The sequence below is a fragment of the Dermacentor andersoni genome, chromosome 10, assembly GCF_023375885.2.
Source record: "Dermacentor andersoni chromosome 10, qqDerAnde1_hic_scaffold, whole genome shotgun sequence".
Lineage (NCBI taxonomy): Eukaryota > Metazoa > Arthropoda > Arachnida > Ixodida > Ixodidae > Dermacentor > Dermacentor andersoni.
Genome location: NC_092823.1, coordinates 120,692,418 through 120,714,021, shown reverse-complemented (window position 1 = coordinate 120,714,021; position 21,604 = coordinate 120,692,418). Strand labels below are relative to the sequence as shown.

Below are 21,604 nucleotides of genomic sequence, written 5' to 3'. Positions count from 1 at the left end.
CTTGTTGGTTAGTCTTTTTGTATACAGAAACGAAGCAGTGTTTGTGTATTCCAGGATGGGTCTCATAAGTGTATTATAGGCCAGTAACTTTGTGTCTGGTGGCGCTATCTGTAATTGTTTCTTTAGGGCAGATGATGTGATGTAGTGAATATGAGAATCCCATCATAGATCTTCTGACAATATGACACCCAAGTATTTATGCTCCTTTATAGACATGTTATTTGAATTAATGGTATAATTAAAGTTGGATGACTGTGTTTTTCTAGTTATGGATAACAGAGCGGACTTTTTTTTCGTTAATGTGCATTTGCCAGTCACTGCACCACACTGCAACTGCCTCTAAGGCTGTATTTAAGGTGATGTGGTGATCATGGGAATTGATTTCTTTGTACAGAATGCAGTCTGCAAACAATCTGCATTTGACATTAACAGATGGAGGCAGATCATTTACAAAAAGTAAGAATAATACCAGTGCCAAAACACTACCCTGCGGCGCGCCAGAGGTCACCAGTACGACTAAGAATTGAGGGGTTATAGTGTCTGCCAGTTTCTCTTAGCCTTTAGTCCAAGTCTCCACTTGACGTCTCAAGAAATTTAGAAAACATTTAAAGAGCCAGCAAGGAGAAAGGTATGTTGAGTCATACTAGTCAATTACCTCTTTACAATACGAAAAGAAACAAGCCACTCTTACCCTCAGAGGAAGCTTTGGTAAGTCAGGAAAAGATGCAAAGACCAAAGGCGGGTGGCGACACTTCCTTGAACTTGCCTGCATTGGCTTGCCGCGAAGTAAATTTTGACGGGGTCTAATTGGACCCTGTTAATTATATTATTGGTAGAGATGGGCTGCATTGCACTCTGAGTGAGCAAGTCATTGAATCATGGAAAATTTGAATAAATTTTACTGCACCACGATGGCATGGATATGGAGAAAAAAAGATACTTCGGAACTTGTGGCATCACACTGACCTATCGGTGCTGGGGTTTTGGTATGAAATTAAGAAAAGAGTGGCAGTCTGTCCTTCGTTTCTTTTTTTTTCTACTAATCAACCTCATACCTCGAACTTAACTGTTTTTGTAACAATACTTTATCTACATGTGCAAACTTAGTATTTCTGTTTAGTGTCCCTTTAAATGGACAAAAAATAAAATGACCATGGAATCAGACAATATTCCCAATATTAGTCCCAATATTCTCAGACATTCCTCCAATCAAAGCTCTTACTCTACCTAGTTGACCATGGCACTGCCCATCAACGAAACAAAGCCACACGTCTCGAGAATTGCCATGGATTGTCGATGAAGCACAATTGCCAGCCACTTCTGTCGTGTGGCACTACCATCTACTTTCTTTAAGCAGAGTTGGTGTGTTGAGTAGGGGAACATTCTAGAATACCGCAAATGGCCGTCTAGAAATCTAAAATTATTTCACTTTCTGTCTTGCCACTTGTGGTGGCTCAGTTGCTATGCGTTCTGCTGCTGAGCACATGGTTGCAGGTTCGAAACCCAGCTGCAGTGGCCACATTTTGGCATGAGCGAAATGCTAAAGCTCGTGTGCTTAGATTTAGGTGGGCATTATAGAACCACGGGGGGGCTCCAAAACTAATCCGCATTGCTATACTTCAGTTTCACTCCTGGCTCCAGTGTTGCTTTGGGACATTCAATCTCATGAATGACTGAATAAAGCAATCAATCATTTTCTGCCTTTTTTTTTTCCAGTTCCTCAAGCCAGCATTGCCTGTCTGGCTGTGCTATGCGGCCATTGTGGGTGCGCTGTTTGCGACGCTCAAGATCATCAACGTGCGGCTCCACCAAATGTTTGACAGCGGGGAGTGCATCGAAGAGTCAAGCGATGATTCAAACCGGTCCGTGTCCGCAGACCATACTGGACAAAGCTCGCAGGGCCATGGCTCGAAAAAGTAAGCACTGTTACGATGCTTGTCCGTGTTGGTTGTTTCCCATCTGTTCTGTTACGCGCTACACTGTCATTGATAGAAGTTCCAGGTCATATGTACACTTAGCAACAACCTGGGGAACGAACGTGGATATACTAAAGTAAATCTGATATTTGGTTGGCTGTGCTTTATTTCAGTGAGTATTCTGCTACTATAGTGCAATAAAAAATGCAAGTTCCAAGACAACAGTGGTTATAGTGTATTGAATATTTGCTCACTCAGCAGCTCATAGTATGTATCCATGTAGCAAGAATGTCAAATACTTGGCAAAAACTATTTGGAATGGTGCACTCTGGACGTACATGCAAATTTTGGCCAATGGCTTGGCTGGCTCGCAACCAGCTAGCACAAGTGCTGAGCCCATGTGGTTACTATGGTGCAAAGCTAATTTCTAATTCAGCACTGTTTATGTGCCATGTATCAGCATGGCAAGCCACCGTTGGGCTATCGAACTTGAGGAGAGACCCCTTGTTGGTCCATCAGAGGCACCACACACTTGTATGTCTTTCGCATTGACTAAATCTCGAATTCTTAGCCACCAATGTAAGTGTGTGCACTTTTAACGATTATTGCATATGATGAATGTATTTTCACATCAGTTGCTACTTGATATTAACAAGTTTCTACTCTACAAGCTCCATCCGCAACACTACATTGCACTGGCTCCCTGTACCACTGATGTCCAAAACAGTTTATGCGAGACAATGACATTGACAGAAGTTTGCTTCCACTATAATTAAGACATCACAGAAATGAGTGTATCTGTACAAATTCTGTGAGTGGGACAGTGGTGTAAATGCCACTGAATTCTTAAGTTGTCATTTACTATCGTCTGGTACATTTTTTGTTTATTATATAAGCGGATTCAAGCTTGTAGCTTTGCCGAGACACTTGCGAAATTCTCCATTTACCTGTCGTGGTGTTTGGACAGGTTGGCATTCAACAACTTTTGGCTAGGAAATGTTCTTGTAGTGTATTTCCTTGGCTTAACGAGTCTTTTTATCTCCTCAAATTCTGGATGGCTTTCACTGATTCAAATGTGGGCCTAACTCTTGGCATAAAGTAGAAGAGAAGAGAGGCCGTCGCCATCACTCTTCAGCACCAGGTGGCATTACAGTGAACAGAATGACCACTGATTGACTGGTTTGTATGAATACCTCTACAAGATTGATTACCCTCTCCCAATCATATAATGGAAACATGATGTGCAGTGTGGTTTGGGGTTAAAGACTACATTCACTTAGTGATTTGTTGCATTGTTACATCTAAATTGTGGCTTGAAGGCATGTACATTATCTTTTAATGTGGAAATGTCAGCCTGACATGACCCGTCAGACATTTCTTTTTTCTCTCATTAAAGTAGTAGTTCTTCAGTTCTATTGGCCATATTGCCAGCTAGGTGTTCCCTTTAAGAACAGACCCTTCTGTACATAGTATATGTAACTGCGTCATGTCTGTTTGAACTACTAGGTGCCTGCATCATCTGGTGAGGTGCTGTTCAGTAATTATCAGTAAGAAAGAAACTTTCTCAGGTGTATGTCAGTCCAAGCAGCTCATACAACAAGGGAAGCGAAGCTGTGTAAGGCAGTTACTGCACCCTTTGAATTCCTACGGGCTGCCACTGCCCAAAATCTACTCAAGACTTCGCAAATTCTTCAGTTATCCGAAGGAGTGCCTTTGCTATGCCCTATCCTTTTCAAATGCTTCACTATATCCAAGCTTAGTGCTTCTGTACTCTTCATTATAACTAATGCACGTTCCTGCATTGAAGTGTGGGCATATGGCGGCACATTCTCACCGATGCCCTGGTTGCAGGTTGCATTGCTGGGGGTTTGACATTTGATACTGACCAGCCAGTTAATGACATCTTAGTTGAAATCAAGAAAAAGAAATGGGCAGGACATGTAATGAGGGGGGAAGATAACCGATGGTCATTGAGGGTTACGGATTGGATTCCAAGGGACGGGAAGCGTAGCAGGGGGCGGCAGAAAGTTAGGTGGGCGGATGAGATTAAGAAGTTTGCAGGGACGACATGGCCACAATTAGTACATGACTGGGGTAGTTGGAGAAGTATGGGAGAGACCTTTGCCCTGCAGTGGGCGTAACCAGGCTGATGATGATGATGACTGACCGCATTGCCACCGCATGAAAGCCTTTGTGAAACTTCCTTTAAAAGCTTCCCTGTGAAATTTGACAATTACCATCCCTGCAGCATTACCTCGATTGCTTCCATATCTGTTCCATTGCTTGTTTAATAACATGTTTATTCAAGGTGAAATTTCATTGCAGTTGGCATTTATATGCCTGTCCTGTTCTCTGTAATTGTATTTGATGCTGTTAAAGCACCATAAACGCTGTAAAGCAAGGTGAACCAGCTCATTCAGGTTAAGGCATTGTTTTAACTAGACTGATGACGACGGGGTGCCCGGTGCAGGGATTCGGAGCACATTGAAATGGCCGTCCTGAAGCAGCGGCCGGATGAGGAGACGCCACCCGTGCAATGCAGCTCACGAAACTCCTTCAATGATGGGGCCCAGGCCCAGATCCACCCGGGCAGCGCGGTGGCTTCCACTGCCTCCATGGAGCTGCTGGGGCGGCTGGCCCGCTCCGATGACTTCGAGATGAAGTCACACACTGGTGTCTGCGGAATCGGTGAGTGACAGACACTGGTATCAGGGTTGGCAGATATATATATATATATATATATATATATATATATATATATATATATACATATAAAAGAATGGCTGTGAAATTTTCAGAAGTGGCTGAAAAAAGAAAGCCAGTCTATGGCACGGATGCAAAAAGAGATTGGCAGGAAAGTAGCTGGTAGGTGACTGTCCTTGAGAGCTGGAATATGGGTATGTTAGTATATACTGTATTTACTCGCAAGATGGGCACTTATGTAAGGCTTGCACCCCGACTTTGTAGGTCATAAACTTGGAAATGTTTCACAAAAATTGCTTTACAAAATAGCTAGCTCCAATGAAGATTGACATTGATTCACAAGATTGACAAGATTGTAACATTGACAGCGGGAGCGATGAAGAATAAAATGGAACTTGATCAGTGGTGATGAATGGGGAATAAATGTGTGTGTAGGGCATGTTGTCAATGGTTCCTAATATTGTCCATGGTTTATTGGGCATGTGCGTGGTCATACTTGTGTAAAGAGCTGTGCCCTGCCACGATTCCACTAAACAAAGGACGAGTCTTGCATGAGTAAATTCTATAGATGCACATCCCTCTTCAGGTGCCACTTCACCCTGCTGGTACTACATTTAGTTTTGACACATATCTTGCTTCCTCGTAATCATTGAAAAGATACAACAGTAGAACATATCAACAATTTCTTGTCAAGTTTTCCTGCATCAACAAATTTTGATTCCATTTCATTTCTCAGCTTGCCATGTTGGCTCACTGGCAAGGGCATATTGCTGCTGACCATGAGGCTGTGGGTTCGATTCCCTACTGCAGTAGTTGCATTCCAGTGGGGCAGAGTGCAAAAATGCTCATGTTCTTAGGCATTGGTGTGCTTTAAAAAAACAGTTGGAACGAGGTTGTGACGACCCCCCCCCCCCCCCCGACTTATATGTGGCATCCCCTATAACCCTCTGTGCAGTTTTAGGAAATTAAACCTTATAAAGTAAAAGCTAATTAATTCGAATTCCGCTGGGATGCTATGAAAATTCGAATTATACAAAATTCGAACTAATGAAAGTCAGACAAAAAATCGCTCGGTTAAGGCGCGTATATAGTCAGACGTGGCGTGAGCACGCGCGCACACGCTACGTCACGTTGGCGTGAACAACGTCTATGCTTCTAAGCACTGGCGCAGCCAACGTAACCGGACGCGGCCAGCGTGGTCCGACGCGCCCGACGTCGGAATGGCTCTTGCTCCATCCGCGCGTTCGTAGCGCTGACTGGGGCGGAGAAAAAAAAAATGTCGCAGACTCGCGCGAAAAGCGACGCATCGATTGCGATAGAAAATGAGTAGATAGCTATACGAAGTAACGATAATAGTTTTATCGGCCGTATAAACCTGTAAGCATTCGCTTACTAAATAAATTAACAAGCACTGTGTCACGCGCGCACAGGTAAGCATGAACGCATCTCGCTCGATGACCGCGGAAACTCGCTGGAGTGAAAACACGCAGCAGGAGCAGCGAGCGAATTGACGTTCGTACAGCTCTCGCTTCAACGCGAACGAAACGTAGAAAGCACAGTGCATACGAAGCTACCGGCAGGCACTGCGCGCACTCAGCAAACATCGCGGATCGCTTTGAAGATGAGGCCCACGCGGGCGCGCACTTAGGCCACGTCGCAGATCGCTTTCAAGATGCGGCGCCCGCATGGCCGCGCCGTAAGCAGCAGCCGCCGAAGATCGTCCTCCCGTCTCTCCCTCGCCTCACCCCCCTGCCTCGCGCGCGACAAGAGAGGGCGCGCTCCGCCCCACCTTCCCCTTCTCCGCCTCACCGCACGCGAGATTGAGCCGCGTTCGCCGGCTCACCCTCGCAAGGTCGTACACAAAGGGCTCATTCACACCGGCGACTGACAGTGGTCGCGCGACCAAGTTGGTCGCAAAGCGACCAGTCGCAAATGGTCGCAAACGGTCGCCTTTCTTGAAAAGCGACCATTTTGGGCCAGTCGCTCTCTGCGCGATTTTTCAGTCGCGCGACCATGGTCGCAAAACTGATAAACCAATTAGCGGCGCACCGGAAGTGATCTTTCGTGTGTCTACATCCGGCCTCCTCCGGCGTCGCGTTCAAATTCCGCGTAGATTCCGAGAGTTCTCGCTGAGAACGATAATCTCCGGGATTGCGACTTGCGGGTCGCGCTCAGCCGGGCTTGCCGGTGTGAGCATCAGTCGCCTTCGGTCGCTTTTTGATTGCGAGTCGCAAATGGTCGCGCGACCTCCTCAAGTCGCCGGTGTGAATGTGCCCAAAGACGACTGCGCGCGGCGACGGTGTTATCGTCCTTGCCGCTGATCGAAAAAGCAAGGCTGCGCGACCCGGGCGGCGACGCCAGCGTGCCCCCGCGCACTAGCACCCTCCCCATCCACGATGATGCGGAGTTCGAATTATCGGTGGCGGTGCGGATTTCAGTGTGAATAAGCGGGATGTGTTACATATTGCTTTCAATACATTGTTGGACGGACCGCGGCGACTACTTCGAATTATCCGAAATTTCGAATTAACGAGTAGTGAGTTAACGAGCTTTTACTGTAATTGAATTTTCAGTGCTTTATTTGTAAAAGATATCTCAGGTGCAGTAACATAGTCGGCTGTTACATGGCAGGTGGGCTTAGAAAATTCGCAACCACTTGAGAAATTTGCCGGATTGAAATTTAAAACGAACTAAACATGGGTGTCCACAACATGATCACATACTGTTGTCGCAAACAAGAGCCCCCCTCCCCCAAATACTGTGTTCTAGCTCCTTCTTATAGTAGCACATTTTGAGCATAATAACAAATTTTGGAGCACAAATTCAGTCAGAGGTGTCTCAACATGTATGCAGTACGTTTTAGGCATCATTATTTCGGTGGTTTGAACTAATTGCTTGCCACACACTTGCTTGACTGGGCAATGCCTCCTTTACCAGATGCCCGCCGTGTTGCTCGCTTTCCCATTGTAGCAGCGGTTCCCTTAGTTCAGCATAAATTTCGCGAGGCGGCGCTCGTTGCCTTTTCAACTTCCGACGGATGTGGCAGCGGCGGCTGAATGCTTCCGCCGGTGCGTTGTATGAGCGGGCGTCTGTTAGTGAGCGTTATCGCAGGCCTCCGAGATGATGACAGATGCCATGGTAATCGCAGAGGCCGTAGCACGTGATATAAGTTGCAGGCTTTTGCCATGAGAGGCGCTCGTTGCCTTTTCGCGGAGACGAGAAAAGGGAGAGGGCATGGAACCGAGCATACCGGACAGCGCGGCAGGCATCTAGTAAAGGAGGCATTGGACTGGGCTTCTGTGTGTTGACCATAAGGGAATGTCGGAGCATCTGTAATCGATCCCTTTGGCCCTCTGTGTTCCGTCACTGTCCAGACCTCCAAGTGGACGTGCACCATCGGAACAGTTCAGGCAGTTCAGGTGGCTCAGCCTCCGGTAAACAGGAGAGGGGATTTCACGGGACTGGCTCAGCGGCTCCAGGGCCAGGGAGTCCGGACTTTGGGCTTGTTGATGAAGTGTTGAAGGAAGGTGGGTGTCCCAGCTGACTTTTGCTTACGTAAAAGCAAATATCATGTGTTTGACGTTTTTGAGAATTGAACTTGTCACAGCATGAACTTACGAAGTATTTAGTCTAGGCATGGGCCACCACCCCATTTCTGATTGTTGTGAAGTTGTTTGAAAATGCCGCATTTCGATGAAGGTGAAACGCGAAAACACCCGTATATTTAGATTTAGGTGCACGTTGAAGAACCTCAGGTGGTCGAAATTTCTGTAGTCCTCCGCTACTGCGTGCCTCATAATCAGAAAGTGGTTTTGGCACGTAAAACCCCATAATTTAATTGTTTGAAAATGTGGATTATCAAATCCGCGATGGAACATACGGAGAACGACACTTTGCGGTCCATAGACAGTGATGAAGTACTGTATGAAAATGATGATGGTGGACATTAAGAGTAAAAAATTCCACTATCCGGAGGTAAACTTTGCTGGTTTCACTTCTCAGTTCCAGAATTTGGAGGTAGCCTACATTTTTCTTACAAAATTCGGGTGCATGTTATCTTTCTATTTTGTTTTGGGGCATTAATGTCCTGTTGTATGTTTTCAACTTCGAGCTAAAAAAATACTGGCTGCTTCTAAGATTTGGTGTCGTGTCAAAATTGCAAAAATACTGCCAAGTGAAGCAGGAGGTGTGTTTCAGCATTATTTGACTAGCTGAGTAACTCAGTAAATTTAATTTTGTTGGTCCCATCAAGGTTCAAATAACGTAAATCAACTGTATTCTAAATTTCTTTTGACATTGATATTTTGTAGATATATTGACTTTTTCATTCAAGTGGCCAGGAAACTTCCAACCTTACAAATTTCTTGTAATTATCTCTTAAACAGTTTTTCTAGCAACCTATGCATATAAGGGGAGATACGGGGCCGAAAGGTAAGCTTTTGAACCAACATGCCAGTTTTAACAAAATTCGGCAGAATGCTCCGTCTTGTCATTACAACATGTAAAAAATTTAATTACCATAGCGCAAATGAGAAAAAAGTTATTCATGTCCCATTGAGCAAATGAGTGTGTCACTTTCGGAAAAATATTGTTTAAAAATTATAAAGTTATAAAAATCCTTTCTTTATAATTGGCGCCCTATGTTACAGGATAGCGGCAATCGCTAGCAAGTGTATGCCCTCTTCTCTAGAAATCAAATCACTTCTTGTACCTCACAAATCTTTAGCCTAAAAATGATCTTGCAAACAGTTTTCGTCATTGTAGTTTCGAAACAATGATGTTCCCAAAAGTGAGAATTGGCCAACAAGTGGGAACTGAGAAAAATCAACTCAAAAGCTTCATAACACACCATTTTATCCTCCCGGCAACAATGATCAGTTGAACATCCCTGCTGCATGGAATAGACCCTCTTCAGCTTGGCGCCGCTCAGCGGCAACTGCTTCTGTTTTGCAGTGCTTTTTAGCATTCTGAAGCTTTTCTGTGTCGAAGACTTCTTGGCGGGCATAGTCTAACCGCAGTGGCGGCTACCTGCCGATCACAATGAGCTAGCAAAAAAATCAAGAGCAATACGAATGACTAGCGCTGACAATAATGAAAATCAAGTAGGTCACCTAAACCTAGCAGGCGGGAAAAATGGAATCTCATGTATCTCATTTCCACCAATCCAAGCTTCAGTTTCGGTTCGGCAGGCAATTCAGACAAGCTGTGGCCAAAAATGTGCCTTTATTTCGTTTTGTTTTGAGAGCTTTTTGATACTCCCAACAGAAAGCCTCTCATCACTAAAAAGCATAACAGAAAGTCTCTCATTGCTAGAAAGCTTGAAAATCAAACTTTCTGGTGAGTAAATTGACTCTTTGTTAGGCACTCCTCCCACTCCGTGGCCACATCTTGAATACGGTTTCATAGGCGCTTTCAATATGAAATCTGTGCCGTCACGATGTAAATAAAAGCTAATTTTCTCCTTTTCTATCGTGTAGATAATAACCAAACTTGGTGAGGGGCTTCTGTATATGTTTAGAAATGCAAAACGAACAAAATTAGAAAAAGAAATTTTCTGTCGGAAGTTGAGACTTTAGCTGTGTCCCTCCTAAAAACCCCAACTAGCTCTCTGCAAGTTACGATGCTGTATCATATGCTAAAGCATTGTATATGGTGACAAAATGTTCTTAGCCCCATGAAAAAGGGTCATATTTTTATGGTAAGAAAAGAGTTAATACAATAGCAAACGGTATTTCAGATTCCAAGAATTTAAACTTGATGGATATTTCTGACTTCATATATGCACCAGCGGGGTTCCCATAGAGCTAATGCACCCTCGCGACTGATTTTTCAGGGGAACTTAGGCCTCAAAGTTCAATTTTCTGGACCAAATCGCTCGTTCCGAGCCACGTACCCAATCTTGGCGCGGCTTAGTTCCCAGTGGCTCGCTCTAATGGCGTCCAAGATTAGAAGGTGCATGCGATAAATAGAGAGAGCGCGCCATCATTCCATCTAGGAGGCTATGCCTGCTCTTCCTCGGCTCACAAAATGCTCCAGGGGACTCCATTTGTTTCTTTTTTTCTTTCTTTCTTTTGTCAAAACTATCATCATAATCACTGCGGGATGTATTTTTTTCTTCTTCTTAAGTTTCAGTTGCTGTTTTGCTTGTGGTGTGTCCACTGAGAAGGTGCGTTTCAGAGACATCGCAAATTTGTGTGTTTATGCGGCTTCGCATTTGTGTGATCAGCGCCACCTCCTGTGCCTTTTGCGAGTGCCAAGCGGTGCGAAGAAACATGGCTCATTACTGCTGTCGCTATGACGAACTCCGTTGGTGGAGATTGCCAATCTCTTGTTGGCAAGGTTCTGACTGGTGTTGTAGAAGTCACAGGACGCTTTTTCCGTTGCTGTGTGCTTTTTTTTGGCGCGATAATTGATTGGATTTTTTACGAGTACTGCTCCAGGAGAGCACATGTAACCGGCAAACAAAGGCCTCGGGAGAGTACCTAATAATGCCATGACTAAAGGTACATCGGACGTACCTGCTTTGCTCCCATTTCGCTAGCTCCGCGGCTCCCACCTACCGATTTTGGCACATGTTTTTGCAGAAGAACATTTATCTAACTCGAAGGGAACCATTGAAAATGTTTTTGAAAAGTCACAGAGAGCAGCATGCGAAAAGCCTGGCACGAGTGAAGGTACGGCTCCAGAAGAGCAGGCCCGGTCTGTACTAGGGAGCCTACTGTTCCCCTAGGAAAATCACTGATGTTATTTTGAAGGTGCAGCACCATAAAGCGCAAGGAAGGTGTAATCCAGCATGACCGACCCAGCACAAGCGCTGCATGCACGAGAAGTTATTTCCGTTGTACACCCAGCAACGAAAAAGTGCCCCACGGCTTCTACAACATCAGTCGGAACCTTGCCCTCTTGTTGCAAGCAAATCTGATCGCCTTCAGGCATAGTATGAGACAGGGCATCATTAGAGATCTTTTAAGGTTGCTCTATGCCTAACAAATTTGTTTTTGGCTTAACAAATATTTCAGGCTGTTTGATTTTTCGTACTGCTTTTCAATTTTGTGAGGTCCAGAAAATCATTTGGCTACTGTATTCCTAAAACATATTTCCTCGAGAATAAAAATGTATTCAGAATATGATACGCTTGCATGTTATTAGGTTCCTTGAAACTTATGTGCTTAATTATGCACCACATTCAACTATATTTTTATTTCACTTACTGTATGCCATCTGCAGCATCTGTTATGACTTGTATTTTATAATTTTATAATCTATGCACAGGTTGCAGTGATGTGATTAGCTGTTTTATTTAGTTATTGTGTTTACATTGATGGTTCTGTATTGCCCACCACTTTTCTTACTGTCTCTATGCAGCAGCACTGGCCAAACATTTTAAATTCTGCTGCAACAAAACAGTGGTGCTATCTGTCACAGCAATGTCGAAAACATTGTGTTCACCATAGCCATCACAGATGGCGCCACTGTTTTATTGCAACGAAATCGTCATGTTTTGAGCGGTGCCACTGAAGACACCCATTTCTAATCTATTGTGGATGAAACTAGTATAGAACGCCTGCAAACACAGTAATAAACTAAACTTACTATGGCATGCTAGCTCTGCGGAAAACTTGAGTATGAATGAGCAAGTGGTTTAGTAGGAAGAATCATGTACACTTGGTTCTTCTGTTTATGCAAGTCATTGCAAGAACCTTGTTCATTGCATTGTTGCCCCTTGTGCAGTGTCGGACCTGAAGTCTGGGGCCGTTTCAATGCTACCTGCGCCAGCAGGATTGTCTACTGGTGACGAGCTTGGTGAGTCTGGAGCTTTCTGGCAGCATAATATCACAGTTGTACTGCTGGTTTCTGAAACATCAGTGCTGCGTTATTAAAATTTGAGTATTTGAGATGAAATCTTTGCTGACCAAGGTTCACAGTTTACATATGCCACAGTTGTGGCATATTGTCAGAATATGCATGATAATTGGCAGTGTGAATATAAATGAGCAAAATTTCACTAATTAACCTTGTGGGTGATAAGTTTAGGGAGGTGCATTGTAGTTGCAGTATTTTAAGTCAGCCAGTATTCAGGGCATAACCTTTTGCTAGGAAGCTTTTCCCTAACACTTCCCTAACTTCCTAGGAAGTTAGAGAAGTGTTAGGGAAGTGTTCCTAGGAAGTGTTCCCTAGGAAGTTTTTCCCTATCACCAGTTTTGAGAAAGATGGACCCCAAATGTGCTATGAAATGCTATGCTGTTCAAATTGATGTATTTCCTGTGCAACTTTTCTTTACACCGTGCAAAAACATAATAAATGGATCAGCAGTGCATTTCACTGCTGATTAAAGCTGATGCCTTGAGTTCTGGCTGGCTTCATATCTGTAGTTACACGTTACAACGTGCCCCTTAAAATAATTACTAAAGGAAAAACAAATAAAAAATTTTTTAGTTGTTTTAGTTCATTACTCCCCAAAAATACAAAAAAAGATCTACCCTTACCATCGGAGGAGGCCTGCTAAGCCAGAAAAAAATTTAAAAAGTAAGTTGAAGATGGATGGCGTCGCCACGTTGAAATTCTTACACTAGCTAGCCATGACACCGTTAAACTTATTCAGTTAAGATTGACTATGTTGTATTCTTGCAGAATCGTAGAATAAACTGAGCGACGTTGACCGAGGTATGAAAAATTGCTTTTGAAACCATGTTGCCATACTGACTTGTGGGTGCTGATGTCTTGGCATGAGATTAAAAACTTTGCTTTTAACTTATCTTTTCTTTGTCTAATGATGAACCAGTTACAGTGAAACCTCGTTAATGCGTACCTGGCAGGAACGCGACATAACTACGCCCTAAACGGTAGCATGCACTAACCACCATGTAGAAGTTTGTGTTTCCTGATGTGTGCCGTCGTTGCCTACAAAGAAATAAATGTGATGCTGCTCTAAACGTTGGCCAAAATATGCACTAGGAAGCACATGAAAATTCTCGCTCTCTCGCTCGACCGTGCATTAGCGCAGAAGCAATACACTACAGTGGCAATACCAAAGGAGCATCTCAAAACTCGCGACAGCGAACACAGCAGTAGACATGGCCGCTGTGCAGACAACTTGTGCGGCTTTCCCCAATGTGTAAATGGGCATATTTACAGTGATCTGCTGCTCAACAAAGGCGGCACTGCTTTGTCGAAACGTCATACCTGACGCCGTGTGATGCCGATCGTCCCGTGCAATCCGTGTATCACCTACTGAGCACAGATCCTCACCAAGATTTGTCGCTCTGCCGGGACGCTTGCTGAAGCTGTTTTCTCCAGTGATCACTTTTGGGGAATGTTTTGATTTCCCGAATGCCAAAAGCGCTGTCAGTCGTACACTTCGACGGGCCTAGGGCCTGAGTCTCGCCAAAGTGAAACGTGAAACAATAGCGGAAAGTGACTCATCTGATGGGCATGTTTGCCGGCAGATTTGGTGTCTGTGCTGTGGGCTTTCTTTGTGCCCACGCTGCACCTGGAGGCACGCGGATGTGGTGCCAACAGCGCGTATCTTGAAGCAGTCCTGCTCAAAAAGTCGACCAAGAATAGCGATGCTTTTGGGTTATCGCTTATCTAAAAGCGTGGAGTAGGCTGACTACAGCGCTAGGCACTGTCAAGCAGATAGCCGAAGATGTTTATGGCGATAAGGTTGGTGGCAATAAGTCATACCGTTATGCTGGTCAGTGGTTATATTCATTGCTGAGGCTGCTACCACGCCTCCGTGCATTTCAGATGCTTATCCATAAAGCATCACTGCACTCACGCCAAAGCAGGGCTCATTGGTCGACCGGTCTCTGTACTTACCTAAAAGGCAGAAAATACTTTGCGGCACAGCATTGCATCTGCTACACCAAGAATTGAGGAAGCGCAGTTAACAAAAAGTGATTGTGGTACGAACTAACCGGTAGTCATACGACAAGCTTCAGCAGTCAGCCAATGCATTAGGCCCTATGGAGACTGGGTCTGAGATTCATCGCAACTACATTTTAACCATTAGTGCCTTTTAGGCAGGCACACATTACCAAGGTTTTACTGTGCTTTGAGTTGATGAAACTAAAGTTTGAAAGAATAATTTATTAGTCTAAACTGACTCGGTGTTTCTATTTAGTGTCCCTTTAAACAGTTAACTCTCTGCTACCGAGTCTCTCGTAGCGTTTATGTTGCTTTGATAGGGTATGTTAAACCCTACCAAACATACAGTCAATTAAATGCTGATCTTTCCATTGTTTCTGCAGCTGTGGCTTCAGGTTCATCGACGTCCCTGCACCCAGACAACCACCGGACCCGTAGCCAGCACAGGCGCCGGAGTGGCGGCACCGGCTTCCTCTCTTCCGGTTCCTCGTCTGGCTCGCTCCGCAATGCCACCGGCTCGGTTGAGCTGGCTTTCCTGTCGCAGGACCCGAGCGTCCGAGCCGCGGAGCTGGCGCGCGCAGCACAACAGCGCAAGAGCAGTCACGCACTTCGCGGCAATGTCGAGGATGCCGATGCCAACTGGCTGGTGCGGCGTGCCCATAGCGAGCTCGAGACCAGCGCTGCTGAGAAGCAGCGGTCCTCCATTCCGCCGTCTCATCCAGTTTCACTGGAGGCCATCCGCGTCGGGTCATCGTCTTCTTCAACCCCCGTGCCAGCGAATGTCCGGCACGTCCGGAGGAGTGTAGAGTTCTCGCGGCCCCCACTGATGAACGACGGCGCCATCAAGACGATTGCGGAGCAACCAGCTGCGGAGACTCCGGCTAGCACGGCATCTAGTGGGTCGAGCAGCATGAAGTCATTGGTTAGGCACCGCTCGCTGGACGCGGCCACGTTAAGGCAGCGACGTGGTCGACGTGGCAGCGAAAAGAAAGAGGAGGAAAAGACTGGGGTAGTGGTGTCAAGTGGTGCAGACGGTCATGCCGCGGCGGGCCGTTGTTTCCCGTCGACAGATAGCGTGTCGTCGGCATCTGGTGAATCTGATCGAAGCAGCAGCCACTTCACAGTCATCTACAAACCACTGGATCCATGCAGTGGCAATCCACAGGTAAGGTTATCCCCCTTTTTATAGAGCGATGAATGTTTTGGCTTTGGTTGGGCTAGCTGCAAGCACCCAGAGTGGGAGCTAGCAACCACAACTACGACAATAATTAGTCAGTGCTAGATCTTGTGTCATTATCAATTCTGTCGTCACATTCGGTTAGTCAGCGATTTTGTAGTGTTCATAATGTTTGCTTGCTTGTGGTTGTGCTTAACATGGGAACTGCATTTTATGATGCTTACTCAGATTGTGCCAAAGCAATGACAGTGCTGCACATTTATGTCAACACATGCACACGTTTTATGCTTGCAGGAACTTGACTTGCCTGAGCAGTACCCTGGATGGCTAGAAGGGAACCCCAGAAATCCGGAACCACTTCCATCTCCGGCCTGCTCAGAACGTAGCAGTGTGGCTGGCTTGGATTGGCTTTTTGCCATAGCCACAAGCCAACCAGCGAACGAGACAAAGACATTGGCACCTTTGGGTAAAAGTTGCTCCTCTTTTCTGAGCTTTAACCGCTCCTTTTCTGTAATTGAGCACTGGTACCTCACACTGGTGCCGGTGTTGAGGTTTCGGCGTAATATTCAAGAAAGTGATGTCTGGCCCTTATTTTCTTCTGTAATACCTAAATAGCTTCCTTCATCCAAATCAGCACAAAGTGAGTTTTGAAAGACGACCAGTCTAAACTAGTGTGGCCAACTGTCACAAATTTACCGGGACGGTTCCAACTTTTCGCTATATGTCCCGTGTCCTCACTCCACCCAGTTGGACGATGGCCAAATGTCCTCACTTTTTTTTTCTAGTGCATAAAGATTTGTCATTTGCGCATTCTTCTTTTTCGTGTTCTGTTGCATTGTAGAAGAGGCTCCTGTAAACATGTGATCCAAATATTAATGCACTACTTGGAGCACGGAATTTACAATATCATGTGGCAAACAGTGAAAAATTGCTTGCTCTTGCCATTTCAGTGTCGTCATCGCAAGCAGCGAAGCCCACCAACAGCTGTTAGCTTATTTCATGATTGCGAAAACATTCTCTGTAATACTATGATTGCTGATATTGAGGCAGATAAATGAAAAATTTGTGTCTGCAACCTCAAAAAGACAGAAGAAGCATTTCATCTTTGCACTGCCTGTCTACGCACGGCAGCTGTGTGGCCGCTGAGAAAATGGCTTGCTGCATAACGTAGACACTGAGCCTGCCACGAGTCGTGTTGCTGGTGAGGCACTCTACTTTTGGACAGAGCCTTGCTACATTTGCCATCTTCCCTGTGCAGCTTCCAGCACGCTAGTGCAGACCAAAGGAGAGAGATAGCCATTCACCGGTGCAATAACTACATCCAGTTGCATTTATACTTGAAGAATCTGAAAAATTCTTTCGCTAGGAGATCTGTAAGGTGATTTGCTTTAATAGTGAGGCCATTCTCCGGTTATTTAGAAAATTGTTTCAATGCCCCTTTAACCCCCCCAAGTCCGAGGTATGACAGGTATGTGTTGACCCTTTTAGGGTAAAAGGGTCGAAGCATACCTGCCAACTCTCCCGTGTTTCTTTCGGTATGTTTGAGGATTCAGGCTCATTCTATGATTTCACCGTTGTGTCAAGTTTTACGAAAAGGGAATTCTGTTCACGTAATTTTTCAAAGCTGTTGAAAAACTGGGCTGCGCAAGATTGCAAAATGTGCATGCAAATTTTTAAAATTGTAAAGGTACTGCTCTCTGCAGCAGCGTCAGACGTTCTATACCAGTGGGTATTGGTACTTGCTTTGAGCAAATTTATTTACATAACTTCCTGAAGCAGGTCAAATTGGGCGCTGAAAAATAATTGCAATATTCACTGCGGCTTTAGAAGAATGTGTTGCTTGTGAACATCCACTGTTCGAAGTTCACTTCTGCTTGTGTTTTGTTTGAAGGTAATACTGCGATTATTCTATTATAAGGTAAATTTCTTTCCCCAGAATTCTTAGCTTTGAAGCAACCCAATTATTTGGTATTTCGGACAGTTCCTGCCAAGTTTGATTAACTTCTAGGCTATTCTATATCACCTTATATTAGGGTGCATACTTAGTTCTATTTCTCGGGTCCACCAACTGGGCACCCTCGCCTTATTATCAAATAAATTGGATAATTGTTAATAGATTGCACTTGTTTCCCATAAAAAGTGCATGCTCAGGGTGTTAAATGAAAAGGATGGGACAACCAAGTGTCTATGCTAAAGAAGACAAGGTTGGCGTACATAGTGGTTGAAAGGATTTATGATTTATTATACCTCTTTGTTCTGTCCTTTTCTGTCTCTTGTTCATGTTCATTATTCATTCATTTCGTATCTTATTTGTATTGTATTTCACGCACAATTAGTACGTTGACCTTGCCTTCTTTAGCGTTGCCATTTGGTTGACCTTTCTTTTTGACCCTAAACGCCAGGTATGCCAATCCTGGATATAGTGGTCTATGGTGCAGTTTGGTTAATGTTTGACTCTACTGGCACTTATTGTGCCCATATCATTAATTTTTCCCTCTCTGTGACAAATTGTCGGTTCTTGCGGGCATCTCCGAAGCTACCCCTCAGACACTATTGCCTCTGGCGAGCCCTGCTTAGACCATGCAAACTCACTCCATTTCCCAGAAGGGTGCCATACGGTGGCTTTGACTCGGCATGCCTATATCTACAGCAGTGAACTCTTTACAGGGGCTAACTTGTAATGTGTGTACTTTTTGACTATATTGGTGCTAGTTATGCCCGTATCGTTAACTTTACCTTCTCTGCGATTGGTTCTCTATTCTTCCCTCGTTGAGACCTACAGTTTGATACCTCTTTCAACTTGCTACAATACTCGGGAGTTCTACGAGGGACATTTCTTTCTTGGAAGCGGTTGCAAGATATCCACGTCTCAGATATGCCAAACAGCTAAGAAGATTTTGTCTTCAATATACATGTTAGATTCCCCCCCCCTTGCTTCATCGCTTCCCTGTCCTAGGAATCTTGAAGTTCACAGGCTGGCAGGTATGGGATCAAAGCCACAAAACCATGTCTTGTGTTGTCTGCTCGCAGAGCTGTGCAAAGAGCAGACGGAGCACAAGCCCAGCCAACAGCGACCAGCCGAAGCAGCTGAGACGTGCATCGGGGCCAGCGATGCAGACTCCAGTCTTCCGTGGCAGTGCGAGGAGGCTGTCATGCGGGTCCGCAGTGGATCATCGGAGCAGAGCCTCTCTGATGCCAGTTCCCCATCGTCTCCCGACGAGATGACTCCCCTTGGTGCCTCGGGACGCCTCTCCACTGCTCTGGGAGCCATTCCCAAGCAGTACATAGACGATGCCAGAGGCGAGTGTATGGCCACATGTACGCTGTTTTATACCCATGTCAAGCATAATGACACTTTACCGTATTAAAAAGAAATCCTACATCTTGCCATCAGAGACACATGGTATGCCACTGTAGATATGTATAGTATTTGCTCCATGATTGTGCATCGGCAGAAAAGTTGAATAGGTTAGACAGGAAAGATGCCGTCTGTTTCACTTCTTAACCGTTTCTTGCCAGTAGAAATCATGAGTGAATAAACTAGCGAATCTTTCAGCCTTACATTATATTTGCTTCTAGCGACCATTCAGTTGGACTGGTGGTGATAGCGTAGCTTGAGACTGTGCTTAGTTAAATTGATTCTTATTTTTTGTGAAATGCTGTGGCATTAAACGTCACAAAATTAACTCCTGTTCTTATGTTCCCACAGCAACTTTGCTGAAAGTGCTATGTTGGGTCAATGTTTGTTTGAACCTTTATAGGGGAACAGGCATACCCACCAGTTCCTGGGCCGTTTACGCGGACGACGGTGCGGTCATTGCTGAGCCGCCGTCTGCTCGACATTCTCAACCTCAATGACCCTCAAGAGTGTGAAGTGGAGCTGCAGAAGTTGAAGAGGGAGTTGGACATCTGCCGTGAGTGGGGACCAGTGACATTTTTTTTGGTACAGGTTGACCTAAATATAATGAACACAGATGTAAAGAATCATCAGGTACATTACCAAAGGAACTTTAAATTTTATTGGGAATGCTTTACTTCACAAGATATTCTATTGCAACAATGAAACTGAAAATGCAAGATCCAAGACACTATTGGTCACAGTGGAGCAAATGTTTGTTTGCTCACAGCCGCTTGCAGCTCAGAATAGGTATTTTGGTAGCAGAAAATTTCAAATACTTGACAAGACGAACCTGAAATGACACTTTCTGGACGCACATGTGCATTTGGGCCAATGCCTTGGCTGGCCTGCTTGGCTGGCTCCTTGACTGAGCTGACTGGCTTTGCGATAGTGGTTTACAGTACAACCTGACCATCACCTCTGATTTCCAAGAAAACAGCTTGGAGGCTACCCTGGAGACCGAACTTTTTTTATTTTTTAAGATATCCAGATGAAACTTTCAGGTTTCGTTCACACTACCGAACTATGAGGAACTGCAAAGTTTCATGAAGATATGTTTATTAGTTCCAGAGTTATTGAGGTCTAACTAGGTGATTCATGTATATGCCTGAGGAAGAGCCTGGAGAAATGCCAGGACATTGTAGGAAGCAGAAATTCACTGTGATGATCCCTTGATAGATATCCCAGGGGGCTAAAGAGCTTTTTTCTTTAATTTCCCCTCCAAAAAATTTTAAGACAACCTTGAATTTGATGTAGCCAGTAATGACCACATTCATCAAAAATTAATTGCTTATTATAAATTAACTGCACCAGCTTTCAAAAAAAGAAGCCTGTTACCCCCTGGCAAAGTCATTTAGGAACAGAATAAAAAAAACAGCATACAAATCTGAAGAGCGGTTCTTGAGATATCGCCTTCCCCAGCACCACTACTAGAGAAAAAATCCATTCCGAGGAAACAGGCCTTAAAGTTGAACACATGTGTTTTTTTATTAGAAAGCTCCTGCAGAGCTTCTAATTAGCTCTTGCCGCTCCAGGCACACTCAGTGTGTCGGATTTTCGACTGGCGACAACCGACAGCACAGTTACGCTGCTGAGAAATGTCTACGTAGTCGGCACTCGCTGCGGAAGATCGGAAGTTCGATGCTCGTACAAGACGCATATCGCGCTCCCGTGCACCGAACATCTGCACTGTCTTGGGCTTTGCTGGCATCGCGTGCAGCGGAGAACTAGCGAAAACAAAAGCTGAGCAAATAATCTTAAAGATAGCGCAAGGCGATGAGCAGCTTGCAAGCTCATGTTGAGGCGGACGGAGCAAGGGGCAACAACGACGCGAGCGCGGCGGGCGCGGCATCAAAGGGAGCACCCGCCGCTGCCCGCGCAGCAGCCAATGGCAAGTGTGCCTTAGCCCGCGGGATTTGAGCAGCCGTCGCCGCCCGCGCAGCAGCCAATGGCAGGCGCGCTTTAGCCCGCGGGATTTGAACGTGCTGCTCCGGCCAATCAGCGCTCCGCATCACATCGCGGGAAAACGCCAATAGCGCCTCAACCGCGCCGACGATGCCATTTTGCAAGGCGGCAAAATAGAGATAAAGAATCCACGGTCAAAACGACACCAAGATGGCGTGGGCAGGCCGCATGGGCCGGGAATGGCGTGCGCGCGAAGTTCGACTTCATTTCGGCATTTGTGCGTGTTTTGTGGGCCGCGGTGGCCTCAAAAGTAGCATTCTTTTTGGTACTTTACGGTTGAATTAGGTGCTGATAATTACAGAACAGGTAGTTTATGAGACATACAACCCAAAAATATGGTTTTTCAAAAATCGACTTTTTCGCGATTTTTCGGTTTTCAAGGGCCGCGTCCCCCCTTAAGTGACTAAAACAAAGCGAGACAAGGCATTTGTATCATTACTCTGCTTTCGTAGTTGTCTTATTGTTTCTTTATTTGTATGTTTGAAATCTTTTTTATTTTACTTTTATTTACCGTACTTACTCGAATCTAGGCTGGCTTCGACCCTAAGCCAACACCTCAAATTCGGAAGGTCCATCAAT

General features: G+C 45.1%; 1 protein-coding gene across 1 annotated transcript in view; it reads left to right on the top strand.

Annotated features, from left to right (window-relative positions):
- The window catches only part of pcx (pecanex), a 102,426-nt gene that overhangs the window by 4,396 nt on the left and 76,426 nt on the right, over window positions 1–21,604 (top strand). Inside the window, exons 2-9 of the mRNA XM_050192423.2 lie at window positions 1,717–1,916; window positions 4,387–4,604; window positions 7,994–8,146; window positions 12,351–12,422; window positions 14,870–15,651; window positions 15,958–16,129; window positions 18,694–18,963; window positions 19,425–19,577. Of these exons, the coding sequence (XP_050048380.1) occupies window positions 1,717–1,916; window positions 4,387–4,604; window positions 7,994–8,146; window positions 12,351–12,422; window positions 14,870–15,651; window positions 15,958–16,129; window positions 18,694–18,963; window positions 19,425–19,577 (2,020 nt within the window). The remainder of the gene's footprint in view (window positions 1–1,716; window positions 1,917–4,386; window positions 4,605–7,993; window positions 8,147–12,350; window positions 12,423–14,869; window positions 15,652–15,957; window positions 16,130–18,693; window positions 18,964–19,424; window positions 19,578–21,604) is intronic.